This window comes from Podarcis tiliguerta, assembly GCF_965153285.1.
Source record: "Podarcis tiliguerta genome assembly, chromosome: 9".
NCBI classification, from domain to species: domain Eukaryota; kingdom Metazoa; phylum Chordata; class Lepidosauria; order Squamata; family Lacertidae; genus Podarcis; species Podarcis tiliguerta.
Window position 1 is genome coordinate 74,577,052 of NC_139542.1, and position 16,057 is coordinate 74,593,108.

The 16,057-nt window shown below is 44.7% G+C and overlaps 1 protein-coding gene across 5 annotated transcripts in view; it reads left to right on the plus strand.

Moving 5' to 3' along the window:
- Window positions 1-13,263, plus strand: part of UBE2Q2 (ubiquitin conjugating enzyme E2 Q2) — a 38,597-nt gene extending 25,334 nt beyond the window's left edge. For 3 of the 5 annotated variants that reach the window (XM_083399105.1, XM_083399101.1, XM_083399102.1), the window contains 7 exons: window positions 511-571; window positions 1,996-2,086; window positions 2,331-2,389; window positions 7,082-7,130; window positions 9,226-9,321; window positions 10,116-10,191; window positions 11,552-13,263. In XM_083399105.1, the coding sequence (XP_083255231.1) occupies window positions 511-571; window positions 1,996-2,086; window positions 2,331-2,389; window positions 7,082-7,130; window positions 9,226-9,321; window positions 10,116-10,191; window positions 11,552-11,583 (464 nt within the window). In that variant the 3' untranslated portion in view covers window positions 11,584-13,263. The remainder of the gene's footprint in view (window positions 1-510; window positions 572-1,995; window positions 2,087-2,330; window positions 2,390-7,081; window positions 7,131-9,225; window positions 9,322-10,115; window positions 10,192-11,551) is intronic. The other 2 variants (XM_083399103.1, XM_083399104.1) reach the window with 1 other exon arrangement.
- Window positions 13,264-16,057: the final 2,794 nt, after the last annotated feature.

Genomic DNA, 16,057 nt, shown 5'->3' on the forward strand with positions numbered 1-16,057 from the left:
AAGCTCTTTCCCTGAGACATTCTCTACAAGCTGTTCTTTCCTGCAGCAGGAGGCTTCCCTGGTGTGAATTTCTGCTGCAAAATAGAGGAGAGTTTGTGGAGGAAGGGGGGGAAAGAGTCATGGAAACCCTAACCTGCCGTGGGAAAAGGCTGCAAGAGGTTGCCCAGGCACAGATAATTCATGGTACTGTAAATAGTGTCAAAACAGATGCTGTAGGTTTTCTGAAGCCAGGCACATGTGGAGCCAGTCAGCCTTGTAATGGAGGGTATTAGGAGCGCCATGTAGGAGCAAGATATAATTTTGCCCTCAGTTACAAAGGTAGGATTGCTCTTATTTGTGAAGTTCTGCTTTCATCCAAACAGCTCTGTGCTGCTGAGGACCTTGTTCATTCAGAACTCAGCATCTCTTTGCATTCAACCTTTGTGAAGTTCCAGATCGCTGTCTTGGGTTTGGGTGTGTTTTCTAGTAACAACGGAAGCAAGCAACCCTTTTCATTTCCATTTTCTGCAGGGATTTATTCAGTGGAACTTGTAAATGACAGCCTGTATGACTGGCATGTAAAACTTCTAAGGTAAGTTCACTTTCCCCCACCCCAACACTGTGCTAAATCAGTGGCTTTGCTATTGATGGAAAGCTGGGTTGGTGGATGAAGGTGCATGATGATAATAATTTGATGACCGCACCTAGGAAAGTTGTATACTATGTTGCAGATTAGCATATTTGCTTAAGGCTAGGGTTTTATAGATCTAATTGGCTAGGTCACTTGATTAGCCAGTGCATCTCTTTTAAAAAACAGACTTTTAAGTGCTTATAAAACTGCAGAGGGCTGATACTCTTGCAGGAGAGGCATTCCTTCCTGTGTAAAGTAAACCAGTCCCCGTTGTGACGCAGTGTACAGTGGTACCTTTAATTCTCAAATTTAATTAGCTCCGCAAGTCTGTTCCAAAACTTTTTACAATATAACAAGATAATTGATCCATAAAATGAAAGCAATAATCATTGTTCTGTACTATAAAATAAATAAGACAGTATTGTAGATGATAAAAATTAAAATTATTTTTTTTCTTGCCTGCACTGATGATAGTCATTGTTTGAAGGGGGGGGGGGGTTATCCATTTCCACAGTTACACAATCAATCAATCAATCAATCAATCAATCATAAAATGAAAAACAAGCCACAGTCACAAAAATGAAAAAGCCACACAAACATAAAAGCAAAAAATAGCAAAAACAAAAGCACCAAATATCACCTCAGAACACTGCAATCAGAAACAGAAGGCTTTAATTATGGTAGGGGCGGGCCTTAAATTAACTGATCAAGGATACAAACGGAATGAAAAAAGCCTTTATTATGATGGAGGCGGGGACTTAAATTTGCTGTGCAAGGGTAAAACGGGATGAAAAAAGCCTTAATTACTATGCAGAGGACTCAAATTAGCTGTGCAACAGTGAAAACAGAAGCTCAGGAGCACATTCGGCTTCTGGGGCAAAGTTCAAAAACCGGAACACCTACCTCTGTGTTTGCAGCAAACTGTTCTCAAGAGAATTCTTCCAAAAACAGTTTAAAAAATATGCACCAAAACATAAAGAAAATAAAAAAATTAAACTGTTTAATTAACATCCATCTTTAAGAATTCAAAGCCTAGAGACTTGGTGGGCATTTTTTTTATTAAGTCATACATTCTTTGAGATTCCTGTGAAACAGAGAGTCTTAGGATATGGATTCTGTTCCTCAAGACTCCTAAGTCAGCAGCTGATGTGCAGGAATATTCCCTGTTCTCTGATGACTTCAACACTGCCCTCCAGAGAAACACTTGCCTGCAGCCAGGGTGTTCATTAGGACCCTTAACTGCAGGCGAGCCACACCCTGCAAACAGCTGGCCTTTCGTTCTGGAGGAAATGCTTGGCACGGCCTAGTTGTTTGTGAGAGGTAGTGACAACCACTCAGAACTGAGAGACTCAATCCTTCTGCTTTTCCTCATTCTCCTTTGGTAGGGTTGATCCTGACAGCCCTTTGCATAGTGATCTTCAAGTCTTAAAAGAAAAAGAAGGTGTAGAATATATTTTGCTCAACTTCTCTTTTAAGGTAAGAGGAAAATAGTATCCAGTGTGTGAAAAAAATTTCATTGGTATGTAAATCCAAAGCAAATAGTTAACGAGAATTATGTTCTTTAATTTTATTGAGTCTACTTTGAGTAGAACTTGGTTGGATATAATCCCATATTGCAAATAAAAATAATTAAAATATAGGATTTCAGAATGATGTATTTGCAGCAGGGCATCAAATTTAGAAAGTTTTTGACTTTGGGATTTACTTTTTTTGTTCTTAGGATAACTTTCCCTTTGATCCTCCGTTTGTGAGAGTGGTCTCTCCTGTGCTCACTGGCGGGTAGGTGTTGGCTTTTTTAACACATACACACAAACAAACAAACACAGTGTTTCGTAAGAATGCGCGCACACGGTGTTTCTTAAGAATAAATCACAAAGCTGTTACATTAACATTTGGGGAGTTATGTTTGGGGAGTTATGGTTCTTTGGCCACCTGATGGAAGTCTTATGCAGTTCAAACATCTGTCATAGACAGCAGTGACCTAGGAGGTTTCCTAACTTGGCTCTACCAGGAGAAGTGTTCTTGTTAGAATAATAGCATTGGAAGGGACCATGAGGGTCATCTAGTCTAACCCCACAACTGTGCACCTTCTTGGGCAGGAAGACAAGCATGGTACAGCTGTTGCAGGTCACTGCAGCAGCTCCCTCACCACCCATGTCTCTTGGTCCTATGTACCCCATGAGACAGCACCCCAACCTCCACCTCAAAACACCCCTGTTTACAAGTCCTGGTCATGAGCTCCCAGAGACTGCAATAAACTAACTTGTTGTTTTAATGGAATACTGTATTTCCACCCTGCCTTGCATTCAAGGCAGCTCACAAATATCCTGAAACAGCAATTGTACAGCAATGTCAAATCTAGATAATTTAAAACAGCAATACCAAAAAAAGAACACCAGGAGCACCAGAAAAACTAAAGCCAGGCTGCCTATGAGCAGTTATTCAGTCAGGTGGCACTGAGGGCAACAATAAAAACCATTTGGGAGGGAGCTTTACAGTTGGGAGTGCAACCCTAGGAAAGCCACTTGCCTCTCTTCCTAGGGCGGGGTAAAACATACAGGACCTCCAGGGACTGGCTCCTGCCAGGCTGCTTCATGTAGGAAAAAGCAACCCATAAGGTACCCAGTTGGGACCAGGTTACTTTAAGTCACCTCACTTGCCTGCAATGAGAAGAAGAAGATGAGGCTGACTTACATGAATCTCTCTCTTAAAATGTGTTGCTTATACACCAGCCCTCTTCTCTCCAGAGATTCAATTCATGTTCCCTTGCTGTGCTTGTGCCTTTTGAGAGGCTGGAGCGGGTGTTGAGCACATTCTCCTTTTTTTGCAGCAGCCATAGGCAGGGTGCATTGGCTCATACTGCTTGTGGTGTAATAAGAGTTGTGCTAGATCAGACCAAAGGCCTGTCTTGTCAAGCCTCTTTTTTTCCCAGTGGCCATGCAGTTGCTTCTGAAAAGCTTGCAAACAAGACATGAGGGCAGTGGCTCTCTCATGCTGTTGGTATTCTGAGGCATCTAGGCATCATGATTTGTATTCAGATTACCTTAGTCCCCTTCTAAAGGCATATTAGCTAGTAGCCATCACCACATTGTGCAGCAGCCAGTTCAGGAGTTGTAACTCTGGTGTGTGGAGCACGTGGTTTTCTCTATCCTAACTCTCCCAGCAGTTAGCTTCTTTGGATGCTCCACCTTCTAGTGTTAGGTGAGAAAGTGGTGAACTTCTCTCTGTCCTGGGAGACCCCACACTCAAATCCCCTGTAGCCTTGAAGCTCGTTGGGTGACACGCTGCAAACCCACAGGTGAAATTGGCAGGATAAAACGGGTGGGGGCAGGGAGAGACCATGTTTGTGACGCTGGTCTTCTTGTGGGGAGGTCAGCGTAAAGTAACAGGCTGACCGCTTTGCCGTCAGTGAAGCTGACAAGAATTCACCCCTATAAGGACTATGCCACTTCATAAGCCGAGGGCAGAGGGGAATTGAGTTGCAAGCTCATGCACTTCTACTGTGTCAAGCCCTGTGCCTTTGGGAAGCTAGCATGTCCATTCATCTCCTTTGCAGAAGCAACTTGCATGGGGCGGCTGAGGGCATGCAAACATGAGGTCTCCATACTTGCTTTCTCAAATGGCACAGTGCCAGGAGCAGTGTTGGACTTGATGTTTCTTCATCTTTAATGGTGGGCTAGCTAAGCCATGGTACAGCCTGTACCAGTTCTGTAGTTTTTTTGTCACTGGATCTCCGTTGCAAGTACTCAGTGTCATAGAGCCTTGGGACTTTCCTTGTCCAGCAAGCAATGCATCTTTGCATGATTCCCCATCCCCATTTCAACATCATGGAGCTCTAGGAATCAAAAGGAGCTGCCTTTGGGTCTTCTGCACCTTCCCACAGACTTGTTGGGAACCGTAGAAGGAGGGCAGAGTTCCAGCTGAACTCTGTTGGCTGAGAAACTGTGTGAGGCCGACCTCTCCAAAGCCACCAGCTGATAGGGGGATGTGTGGGTGTGAGAAGAGCAGCAGTGGTTCCCACGGCTGTGTGAGAAGAGTTGCTATCAAAGCAAAGCTCCATGTTTGTTTGACATTGAAAGGTTTTGGAGAATGGTGGCACCAGACTTTAGTGATGATGCCCCTTTGCCCAAGGAAGGAATCCAGCAATTGGCCTGGAAGAATAAAACTTAAAGTCCCCAATCTCTCGATTGCTACTTTCATACACAAGCTTGGCAGAAATGGTTTGTTTTGCGCTGCTGTCCATATCAGTTCTGATGCGCGTGCCAAGAGTTGACAGCTTTATCGCTCAGGTGCACAAATTCAGTTCCCACGCGTTGTGACCTGTCCCCGCTCCCGCCTGGTCTTGCCTCCTACTGGAAACCTTGGATACTGTTCTGACTGCAGCATGACTGTTCGTTGCCTGTAAGGACCACCTGGAGTTGGTTTTTGTCTTGCTTCCTTCCAACTTTGGTTCATACCTCCCAGCGGCTGACTCTGAGAGAAGGTTTGCCCCCTTCCCCCACATTCACACATGACACTGTGAACATAGTGAGGCCAGTCTTCACTGCAGTTGCTGAAGCAGAGGCATAATGATGGATGTGACCAGTTTCTCTGGTCACAGAGATGCCAAAAGCACAGCCGTGTCACTTGAAAAAAATCAAGCATGATTTAAACTCTGACTTGGTTCAGATGTAACAGGACAACACGGCTTCCTGTTATGTGAATGAGCTGCAGTGGCCCTCAGTCTCACAATCCCACTGCCTCCTTTTTCTGCTGGGAGGAGATCAGAAGCTTCTGCTTCCCCCTTTAAGTCTGAAACCATGGTTTTGAGCCTGGGCTGTCCTCCATAGCCAGAGTTTAAACAAACCAGTTTTGCAAAATCTGATATACAGTGGTACCTCGGGTTAAGAACTTAATTCGTTCTGGAGGTCCATTCTTAACCTGAAACTGTTCTTAACCTGAGGTACCACTTTAGCTAATGGGGCCTCCCGCTGCTGCCATGCCGCGATTTCTGTTCTCATCCTGAAGCAAAGTTCTTAACCCGAGGTACTATTTCTGGGTTAGCAGAGTCTGTAACCTCAAGCGTCTGTAACCTCAAGCGCCTGTAACCCGAGGTACCACTGTAAAGAGAAATGGAGGTTTGCTTAAACGTGGAACAGGTGCTTCTGATACTTCAGCCACAAAAGAGGAGTCTTGGCGACCTGTGAAGGGACTCCTCTTCAACAATATCCAGTTTTAAGCAAACCTCCATTTCTCTTTACAGTGGTACCTCGGGTTACAGATGCTTCAGGTTACAGACTCCGCTAATCCAGAAATATTACCTTGGGTTAAGAACTTTGCTTCCAGGTTGCCAATGAAAGAAGAAATGTTTGTATTCATTTTATGTTTCAGCTTATGTCCTTATTTATGTTAATATTTTCTTACATTATCTGTTGTCAGTACTTAATTGAAAGCCTCAATAAACACACACACACACACACACACATTTTAAGGGGGATTAAGCTCAAGATTTGTTCGCATGATGGGAAGCCATGGTTTCCTCTTGCATCTGAACTGGGCCATCATTTAGTAAAGTGGCTTTCCTTTGTGGCCTGTTTGCATACATTTTGTAACTGGTGGTAGTGGCCAGCTGGGGGAAGGTTTGATCTGATAGCACTTCCACTCTTGACTCTCTGACATGTATAACTTCAGAATAAACCATGTGAGAGATTAACCAAAGACGACTGTGCTAATTTTCTACTCCAGTTGGAGGGAAGTGAACAAAGGTTAAAAGTGGTGATTGTTTTTAAATGTTTCCCTTGTTATATTTTCTAAGCCGTTGACAAAGAGAACAGCAAAGTGTAACAGTAATAAAATGCACTAAAATGAGGACTGGATTGTTGTCAGAACAGTGATATCAAAACAGTGAGTGCGCAGTGATTATGCACAGTTGGCTAACTCAGTTACATCAGGGCTGATTATAGAGCTGGTGCCAAAGGGGTTTAAAGCCATGGATTGAATAGCTTGGATGCCAGGGCCTGGCCCAAGGCATTTTGGCACCTGAGGCAAACCACAAAATGGCACCCTCCTCCCTGCCGGGGCAGAAGGGGAGAGGGAAGCTCTACACCTGCCTCACCTGGTCTCACAGGTAGTCTGTTTCTGTTTGATGCTTTGAGTTCACATTGCTTCTCATTTGTACATTCACGAGCTTTTATTGTTTTGTGTCCAGAATAATTCCAATAGACCAAGCCAATGAGGACATCTTGACTTTGGCTCACCAATATTTAACCTTTTTAATACTCCTTGTCTGAGCGTGCTGTCTAAATGGCTGGCTCCCATCTGAATGACATAAGCAGACAAAACAGTGCTGGGAAGATCCAGATTGTACAACTCAGAATAACCCTTCTGTTGAATATGATTCTAGTACACAAATGCTTGGCTCATAATTAATATGTTAGTCTTTCCAAGGTCTTACTGAAAATCATACTCTAAACTTGCTTTTCTGTCCTGCAGGTATGTTCTCGGTGGAGGTGCATTATGCATGGAGCTGCTTACTAAACAGGTACATGCAGAATCAAAAGTCTTGCTCCAGATTTGTCTGCTCCTATGGAAGTCCTCTGCAGCTGGTTGAACAGACCCCCATTTCCAAATTCTTATAACATCCAGCTGACTCAGAATGGCATCTTACAGGGCAACTAAAGCAGTTTCTGTGCCAAACTGGGCCTATACCTTGATTGAAATGAATCTAGAAAATCAGTTACCTCCAAGAGTGCCTGAATTGGGTCCACGACCACTCGCTCAAGAATGGGAGATTACCACTGGCCAGTAGTTACTTAGATTTTCTGAATGAAGGAGTGGTTTCTTGAAGAGTAGTTTTACCACTACCTCCCTCAATCAGGCAGAGACCGCCCTCTCTTACAAGGAGGCATTAATCACCAGCCAGCTGTCCCCTCCCTGCTAGTTTTTATCAGCCAAGAGGGACAAGAGTCCACAATCCCCTGACCGATCCAAGCATTTTGTCCACACTCGATGCCTTCTTTGCTGCCTTCACTGCTACTTAGGTAAGCTTGATGATGCAGCCAGATCTTCCCTCCAGTTGTTTGAGCTGTCTCCCAACTTGTTTAATCACCCTAAGCTCTGGAGGTTGCCAGGGAGTCAAATGGGCTCCCACGAAATGGGAGAGAGCAGTCAAGGTGATCATGTCAATGGCCTGAGCCATTCATATATTCCAGAATGGCAATCGCCCAGGGCTTCAACAGGAGCGCCAGTCATATCAGCTGCAAAATCCCCCCCAAGCCACCTGGAAACCCATTGCATCCATCAGCCTCCAAGGACAGACCATCCTCATAGGTCCCCACCTCTGCAGAAGGGAAAGAATGCTGAAAGCCTCAAGAGGAAGTGACTGGACCGTGACAAGGATCAATACCCACCTTTCAGAGCACCCTGTTCCTGCCCAGTGGAAAAAACAAAGTTCAGAGTGTGGCCTCCCACCTGCTTTGGCCTGGTGACATGTTGAGACAGTCCCATGGTTATCATGGCAGCCATGAAGTCCTGAGCCACCGCAGAGCCAGTCACCGTGGCATGGGTCCCTCAGAACCAACCGTCTGAGAGTCCTCAACATCAGCTCTGTCAGCTCAGGCAGGGAAACTGCTGAGCAGGAAGGTGGGCAGTAAACCAGCAGAATCCCAATTCTGTCCCTATTGCCCAACGCCTGGAACACACACTCTAGATTCTGCCCCCCCCCCCCCCGGCAACTGGACAGTGAGAGAATTTCTTTACACCACAGCAGTTCTCCCTCCCTGACCCTCAAGTCTGGCCTGATGGGGACAACTGGGTGAGACCACCCTGCTCACCCACCCAGGCATCAGTGACACAGACCAGATGGGCTTCCTTATCCACAACCGGATAATGCTTCGAGCTGCATTCATTCATGCTGGCCTTCAGCAACAGCAGCTGCAGACCAGGCAGGCTGATATGACAAGCACAGTTCCTCAGGTTGGAGGAGGGGCTGGCACACGACACGGTCACCAACTGCCTGCGATTGTGCCCCTTACCTGGCCTGCCTGCTTACCTCCTGCACCGTACCTCTCCCTACCCTGAACCGTTGTGATTGGTTCTCCCCCGCTGCTCCCCTTTTCCCAGGCACATCCCAGTAACAGTCCTGAATTTAAACACAATTTAAAATTGGTTAAAGACAAATAAAAATAATTAAAACAAAAACAGTTTAAAATACAAACTAATCAAAACAAAGTAGCTGAAAACAATTAGAAAGATAGACCAGAACACTAGACTGTGTGTCACCGTAAATCTTTCTTTCCAGCTATAAGTAATGAGATCTGAATATGTTTTTAATTTATTAAACAAACAAACATTGTAATTGTTATGAATTTTAATGGCATTTGGAGACATGTGCTTACGATTTTATTTTTTGCCTTGCCAGGAAACTTTGACTTTTACTCTTCCTTGCTCCCCTGTAATGTACTCCTATTTCATATTTTCTCCTCTTGTGGCAAATAATTGCCATTTTCAAAAGTTAGAACATCAACTCAAATTAACCTGGTTTAGTGTAGAGAGCTCTGTTTGGGATTGAATGTTTTCTGCAAGGCAAGCGGACAAAATGCAATCCTATTCTGGAATTTTCTTTTCTTTTTTTTCAGGGTTGGAGTAGTGCCTATTCAACAGAATCTGTCATCATGCAGATCAATGCCACATTAGTCAAAGGAAAAGCCAGAGTACAATTTGGAGCAAATAAGGTAAATACACGCCAGTATTCTTTTTCTGCTGTTCATGTAGAGCAGCTAGTGTAAGAGCAGTCCTGGTGCCAAATGTATTGCTTTCCTTTCCTTTGGACCACATCAGCAGCAAGGCCAAGAGGGGGGTTGTGTCATCTGGGCCCAGAGAGGTCACTTTCGAGCCTCCAACGCAGCAAGAACAACATGGGAGGCTGTGCTTATGAATTAAGCTCAGCCTGATTGGCCCTTTTTTTTCAAAGCTGGAAAAGCACTAACTAGGCTTGGGGAGGGAGGTGGGGAGCCTCAAGGACCCTGTCAGAGCCCTCCTGCCTCCTTCTCAATGCCACTGCTGCCCCAGGAGCTGCTTCTTGCTCCCTGCCGTGCCTGGGGCAACCGAAAAAGGCTATGAGCGCCACGTGTTAGACCACCCTGGTATGAATGTGTGTGACCCACAGTAAATGATCAAAACAGGCACTCAGTTGGCAATATTTTCTTGGCTAGTTGACTGCAACCCCATACCTGTGAAATAATGTAATGTGTGCTGAAGAATGGTTGTTGGGCTTTGGCGGTTTTTAGATGGGGCTTATTGCAGAAGAGGCAACCCCCTGTTCAGGGAACTTAACCATTCCAAGCAACATTTATGTCCCCCAGGATCCCACCAGTTGGGAAGTCGGGGAAGGAAAACACTTTAAACAGACTGTGGGGAGAGCCTGTCACCAGCAGCGTAAAAACTAACCAGCATGCATGCAGGCTGAGTCAGAACTACTCTGTCATGGTTGGGATATGTACTTCTACCATTCATCTCTTTCTTTCAGAACCAATATAACCTAGCAAGAGCACAGCAATCCTATAAATCTCTAGTACAGTTACATGAGAAAAATGGTATGTATGGTATGTATGCATGCTATGGTAAAACACATAGTTGTGTAAGTATAACGTCAGAGGAGAGAAGCCACTCCGCTCCCCATATGCATGTTTTTCGCAGGCATCCAGAGCTGCGCATCGTCTGGTTCTGTAAACAGTGTAATAGTGTGTTGGGAAGTTGGTCATAACTTAACTCCTACTTCCCTGATACATAAATATAATCGCAACCCCCACCAAGGTTTAATCTGAGAATTAGATCAGCTAATTGATCTCAGTAGACTGGTAGGGCAGCAATTTAAGGTCACACTTTTTGGGGAGGTCTAGTGAATTAAAGAAGTGGGGGAAAGAAGTTAAAATTTACCTTTCTAATAATGAATTGTAGTTTTGATTTGGTTTCATTGTAGAGCCTATCAGGCCTGGTGCTAGTGGTTGACAGTTGTCCCAGGGCCCCTCACGCTGGCCCAACCCAGCTGTGCCACCCTACCACTCTCCTTGCCAGGCTCCCGGACAGCCATTTCAGTATTGAGTAGGCCGTGGTACCACTTCTCTGTTCCCATCTGTGACAGCCAGCTGCCATTTAGCTTCTCCAAAGTGCAATGCAAAGTGCAATGCCCAGCAGACCCACACTGGGGGGAGCTGGAGGCCCATCAGTGGCACCATACTGAGAGCCCCCTTAACCCTGGTCCTGGTATTAGATACTGGTAATATAAAGGTAGGGGACACAGGTGGCACTGTGGTCTAAACCACTGAGCCTAGGGCTTGCCGATCAGAAGGTCGGCGGTTCGAATCCCCGCGACTGGGTGAGCTCCCGTTGCTCGGCCCCTGCTCCTGCCCACCTGCTATTCTAAAGCACGTCAAAGTGCAAGTAGATAAATAGGAACCACTCTGGTGGGAAGGTAAACAGCGTTTCCATGCACTGCTGTGGTTTCGCCAGAAGCGGCTTAGTCATGCTGGTCACATGACCCGGAAAAACTGGACAAATGCTGCCTCCCTCAGCCTATAGAGCGAGATGAGCGCCACAACCCCAGTCGTTCGCGACTGGGCCTAACAGTCAGGGGTACCTTTACCTTTTAATATAAAGGTGGGTTGATAATTCTTTGCTTGCATGTTTGATCATTAGGACAGTCCGTCAAGTAAATTGTTTCCAAATGTTGCTGGTCTTTGCGTAATATCTTCCAGTTGCAGAACTGGATTCCTAAGCACCGTGTTATTTATATGTAGACTGAAACACATTAAACAACTCATGTTGTCTTATGTGGATGCTCAGAACACCTGTCTACACTGGTGCTTCAACCAAGTATCATGGTGTGCAATTACAAAATGAGTGTTGCCACCACTGCTGCACATTTGTTAATGCCAAATCTTTTTTTATATATACTTCCTGCAGGCTGGTTCACACCTCCTAAAGAAGATGGTTAACATTGTGGACTTTTCATACACTTGGACCAATGTCAGTAAAAGATTTTCCTTCCAACACAGACTCAACTATGAATGCCCCCATAACAGCCATACTGAAGATTCTAGCTCATAGATAACTAGTGGATAATCTGTTGACTGACACATCCAGTATAAGCTACAGCTGTACAATTCTGCTCTTCTGTCAAGTATCTTCAACTGAACAGTTTTAAAACTTTATTGTCCCCATGAATTAAGCATACCAATCCCCACTCCATTTTAGAGTGTGAATCCTTCAAACTGGGCTCTTGGGGTTTACAAAAATGCCAGTCATTAAGATCTCCCCCTTTTGTATGCACTTATGTTTTTCCAAACTGCAGACAACTGCAATATATTTTATTTAAAGCCAACCAAGTTGAATAAAGTTAGTTTAATAATATGTTACAACGTTTTTAGGTCTCATTAAATCAGACTCCTTCCTCCTCCCCTTGGTCTAAAACTGAGAGCATTCATAGTATTGCCAAATTTGATGATGATAGGAGAACCGTAATGTTAAATCGTTAAAACTTTCCTTCTTCTTTCATGGCTGTATTGAGGATATGAGCTGTTTCTGGGCAGAGATGCCCCTTGAGGTGCCCTGCTGCTGCTTCAGCAGAGCCAGGCTGTGCCAAGAGAACTCTGTGACTAGTCTCATCCACTGGGGCATCGGTTTTTTGCTGGGCTACTTTGCTACTTGTTGGCTCTTGTTGGCTCCTTTGAAAGGAGGAGCCATAGATATAAAGCTTGAAGTTATTTAAAATACTAGAAACCTTCTTAGGCATTCGATTCTATTAACGGGTTGTTGCAATCATTTGTAGAGTAATGAACTTTAAAAAGCAGTTGGCAGAAATCAAGAAGACACTCCTTTGAAAATGTTTTTTTAAACAAAAGCAACAGTAACAAGTCCCAGGGATCACTTGATTCAGAGATTTTTTAAGAAGGTTGCTATAGTTGTGACCATGGTTTCATTGAAGAACTAATGGGGAACTGCTCTTCCATTTAGGAAATGAATCTGGATCTGTAGCTGCTGTGGGTCGAGAACTGCTATAACATTGCCTTACCTTTTTTAAAAAAAAATCAGGTGTGATTTTTATTTTTTGGTAGCTGAAATTGACTAGACTTTTTTGTTCACAGGAAATAAGGGTATAAGCACTTTTTTTTGGGGGGGGGGTCTCCAGAAATGTCTCTGCCCCTCAGCCCTCCTTCTTGACCTTGGAGAAAAAAAACCTAAATTTGTGCTTTTTTTGTGCCCAGGCATTTGGTCACATGTGCTGTTTTTGTTTGGATTTTTTTAGCTTGGAGGATTGGATTAGAAGGATTTGGCCTGCTCAAAGACTGTTTCATGCAGCCTTTTAGGGAGTGGATGACTTCCAGCTTCCCTGCTTGTTTGATTGTACATATTATTCCAGTGAAATCCTGTTAGCAGCCATAAGGCAGGGGCCGAATTCTGTAAGCGTTTCTGCAGCTCCTTTTCAAACCTGAGGCTAAAACTTTGAATACATTATTGAATTCTTTAGTATTCTAATGGACAAGCAGAATGACAGGTGCACACTTGGCTTGCTTTTTATTGTTTCTGAGTTTCATTTTTCATTGCAGAATTATTTAGCAGTGTACGGTAATCTGTAAACTTGCATCAAGTTTATGAATAAAGAACCATTTTAAGAATTCTGTTTGTCATTTTATTTCTGGAAGGAGTCTGCTTTCAATGACTGAGTGTGGTATCTTGCAGCTGATGTTTTGTAAACATGAGAAATGGCACACAGTACTAAAAAGGTGATCTACTATGCTGTACACTAATACAATAGTTTAAAAAGCATAATACCAATCTTTAGTAGTGGTGTTTAAGCCCATAGTGTGGTATTCAACCCATGAGTAGACCCACTGAAGTAAATAGATATGGCTAACATAGGCTCATTAGTTTCAATGGGCCTGCATAAAAGCTGCATGTTCACATTTGCAAATGAAGAAGCTAAGTTATTGTCTTTTTTGTCACTGAATTAGAAACTAGAAAAAACCAAAAGCATGAATCACAACTTGGCGAAAGTGAGAGAGCACTGTGATAATTTTAAATGACCTACTTCTCACTCAAAAGCTCTCATGAAGAGTTGGTTTTGTCTTTCAGTCTCACACATAACATTCTGTGATACAGATTCATATAGACATGACATTAGTGACTGAAGTAATTTTGAAGCTTTGTTGGCTGCTTTAAAGAAAATATTTGAAGTTGTTTGTCTGCAGTCTGAGACAATGAATGCAAAAGTATAAACCAGACAGCCATGCAGGGTTTGGGGGGTCTTCAGGTTACTCAGGGTGGAGTCCCCTCAGTGCCCCACAAAACCTAAATTGCTTTGGCAGGGGGAAAGTTCCCTCCAGCTCCCAAGGGGAAAAATCCTTGACAGCAGGAAACGGTGTACAGATTAATTATATGGGGCATTTTAGTTTCAAGAAAAGTTAAGTAAAGGGACGACATAAAGGTGTGTGAAATGATGTAGGGCATGGAGAAAGTGTATGCAGTATCTTGTGATACGGAACCTGGGGCCCCAATGCAGCATAGTATCTGAGGATTCAGGACAAACACACAGTGCTATGCAATTTGTCCCTTCAAGGGGTAGTGATTCCCACCAGCTTGGATACACACACACACCCCTCCACTGTCAAAGACAGTATGCCTTGAAATACTGGTTTCTGGGATTCATGGGGAGGTGAGTAGTGAGCCAGAATACTGGGCCAGTAGACAGCAAAATGTTGGCCTTTTCTAGGTATTTTGAAGACTGCAATCTTAGAATCATAGAGTTGGAAGAGACCACAAGGGCCATCGAGTCCAACCCCCTGCCAAGCAGGAAACACCATCAGAGCACTCCTGACATATGGTTGTCAAGCCTCTGCTTAAAGACCTCCAAAGGAGGAGACTCCACCACACTCCTTGGCAGCAAATTCCACTGTCGAACAGCTGTTACTGTCAGGAAGTTCTTCCTAATGTTTAGGTGGAATCTTCTTTCTTGTAGTTTGGATCCATTGCTCCGTGTCTGCTTCTCTGGGGCAGCAGAAAACAACCTTTCTCCTTCCTCTATGTGACATCCTTTTATATATTTGAACATGGCTATCATATCACCCCTTAACCTCCTCTTCTCCAGGCTAAACATGCCCAGCTCCCTTAGCCGTTCCTCATAAGGCATCGTTTCCAGGCCTTTGACCATTTTGGTTGCCCTCCTCTGGACACGTTCCAGTCTGTCAGTGTCCTTCTTCAACTGTGGTGCCCAGAACTGGACACAGTACTCCAGGTGAGGTCTGACCAGAACAGAATACAGTGGCACTATTACTTCCCTTGATCTAGATGCTATACTCCTATTGATGCAGCCCAGAATTGCATTGGCTTTTTTAGCTGCCGCGTCACACTGTTGGCTCATGTCAAGTTTGTGGTCAACCAAGACTCCTAGATCCTTTTCACATGTACTGCTCTCAAGCCAGGTGTCACCCATCTTGTATTTGTGCCTCTCATTTTTTTGGCCCAAGTGCAATACTTTACATTTCTCCCTGTTAAAATTCATCTTGTTTGTTTTTGCCCAGTTCTCTAACCTGTCAAGGTCGTTTTGAAGTGTGATCCTGTCCTCTGGGGTGTTAGCCACCCCTCCCACTTTGGTGTCATCTGCAAATTTGATCAGGATGCCCTTGAGTCCATCATCTAAGTCGTTGATAAAGATGTTGAATAAGACCGGGCCCAAGACAGAACCCTGTGGCACCCCACTAGTCACTCTTCTCCAGGATGAAGAGGAACCATTGATGAGCACCCTTTGTGTTCGGTCAGTCAGCCAGTTACAAATCCACTGAGTGGTAGCATAGTCAAGACCGCATTTTACCAGCTTCTTTACAAGAATATCATGGGGCACCTTGTCAAATGCCTTGCTGAGGCACTTTTAGCTTGGAGAAGACTAAGAAGGGAGCCAGATATATGGAGAAACGTGACTCAAAGAAGTAGGAGGCCCAGGGTTCTTGGAAGTGATAGCAAGAGGCCAGGAGAGCTACTGTGGCTCCATGGAAGTACTGGCGAGAGAGTTTCATGCTGGGATCACAACCCGGAATTTTAGAAAGACATCGTGATACTGGGAGTTTTATTTTAATAGAATTTGCTAAGAAAAGCCACGAACCGGGGGGCTTGAGTTTGCCTGGCGCCACCCTGCCCTCCCCTGCTTATTCCCCCACCAGTTGGGTCCTGCTTCCTTCTGAAGACGGAAATGGTCTTTCCTGCCCCTCGCGGCTTCGGGAGAGATAGAAAAGGCTCAACCAGGCGCAGAACTTCCCTTCTCTCGGGTCCAGAGGGAGGCAGGGAAGGAGGCTGCTTCCTCCGCCTCACTCCTTTCTTGCATGGCGAAGCAGGCGAGGCCAAAGAGGCGCCGGTCCCGCCTCCTCCTCTTGCTCGGCCTTTCCCTCGCACGGAAGTCTCTCCGGCGCCAGAGGCGGA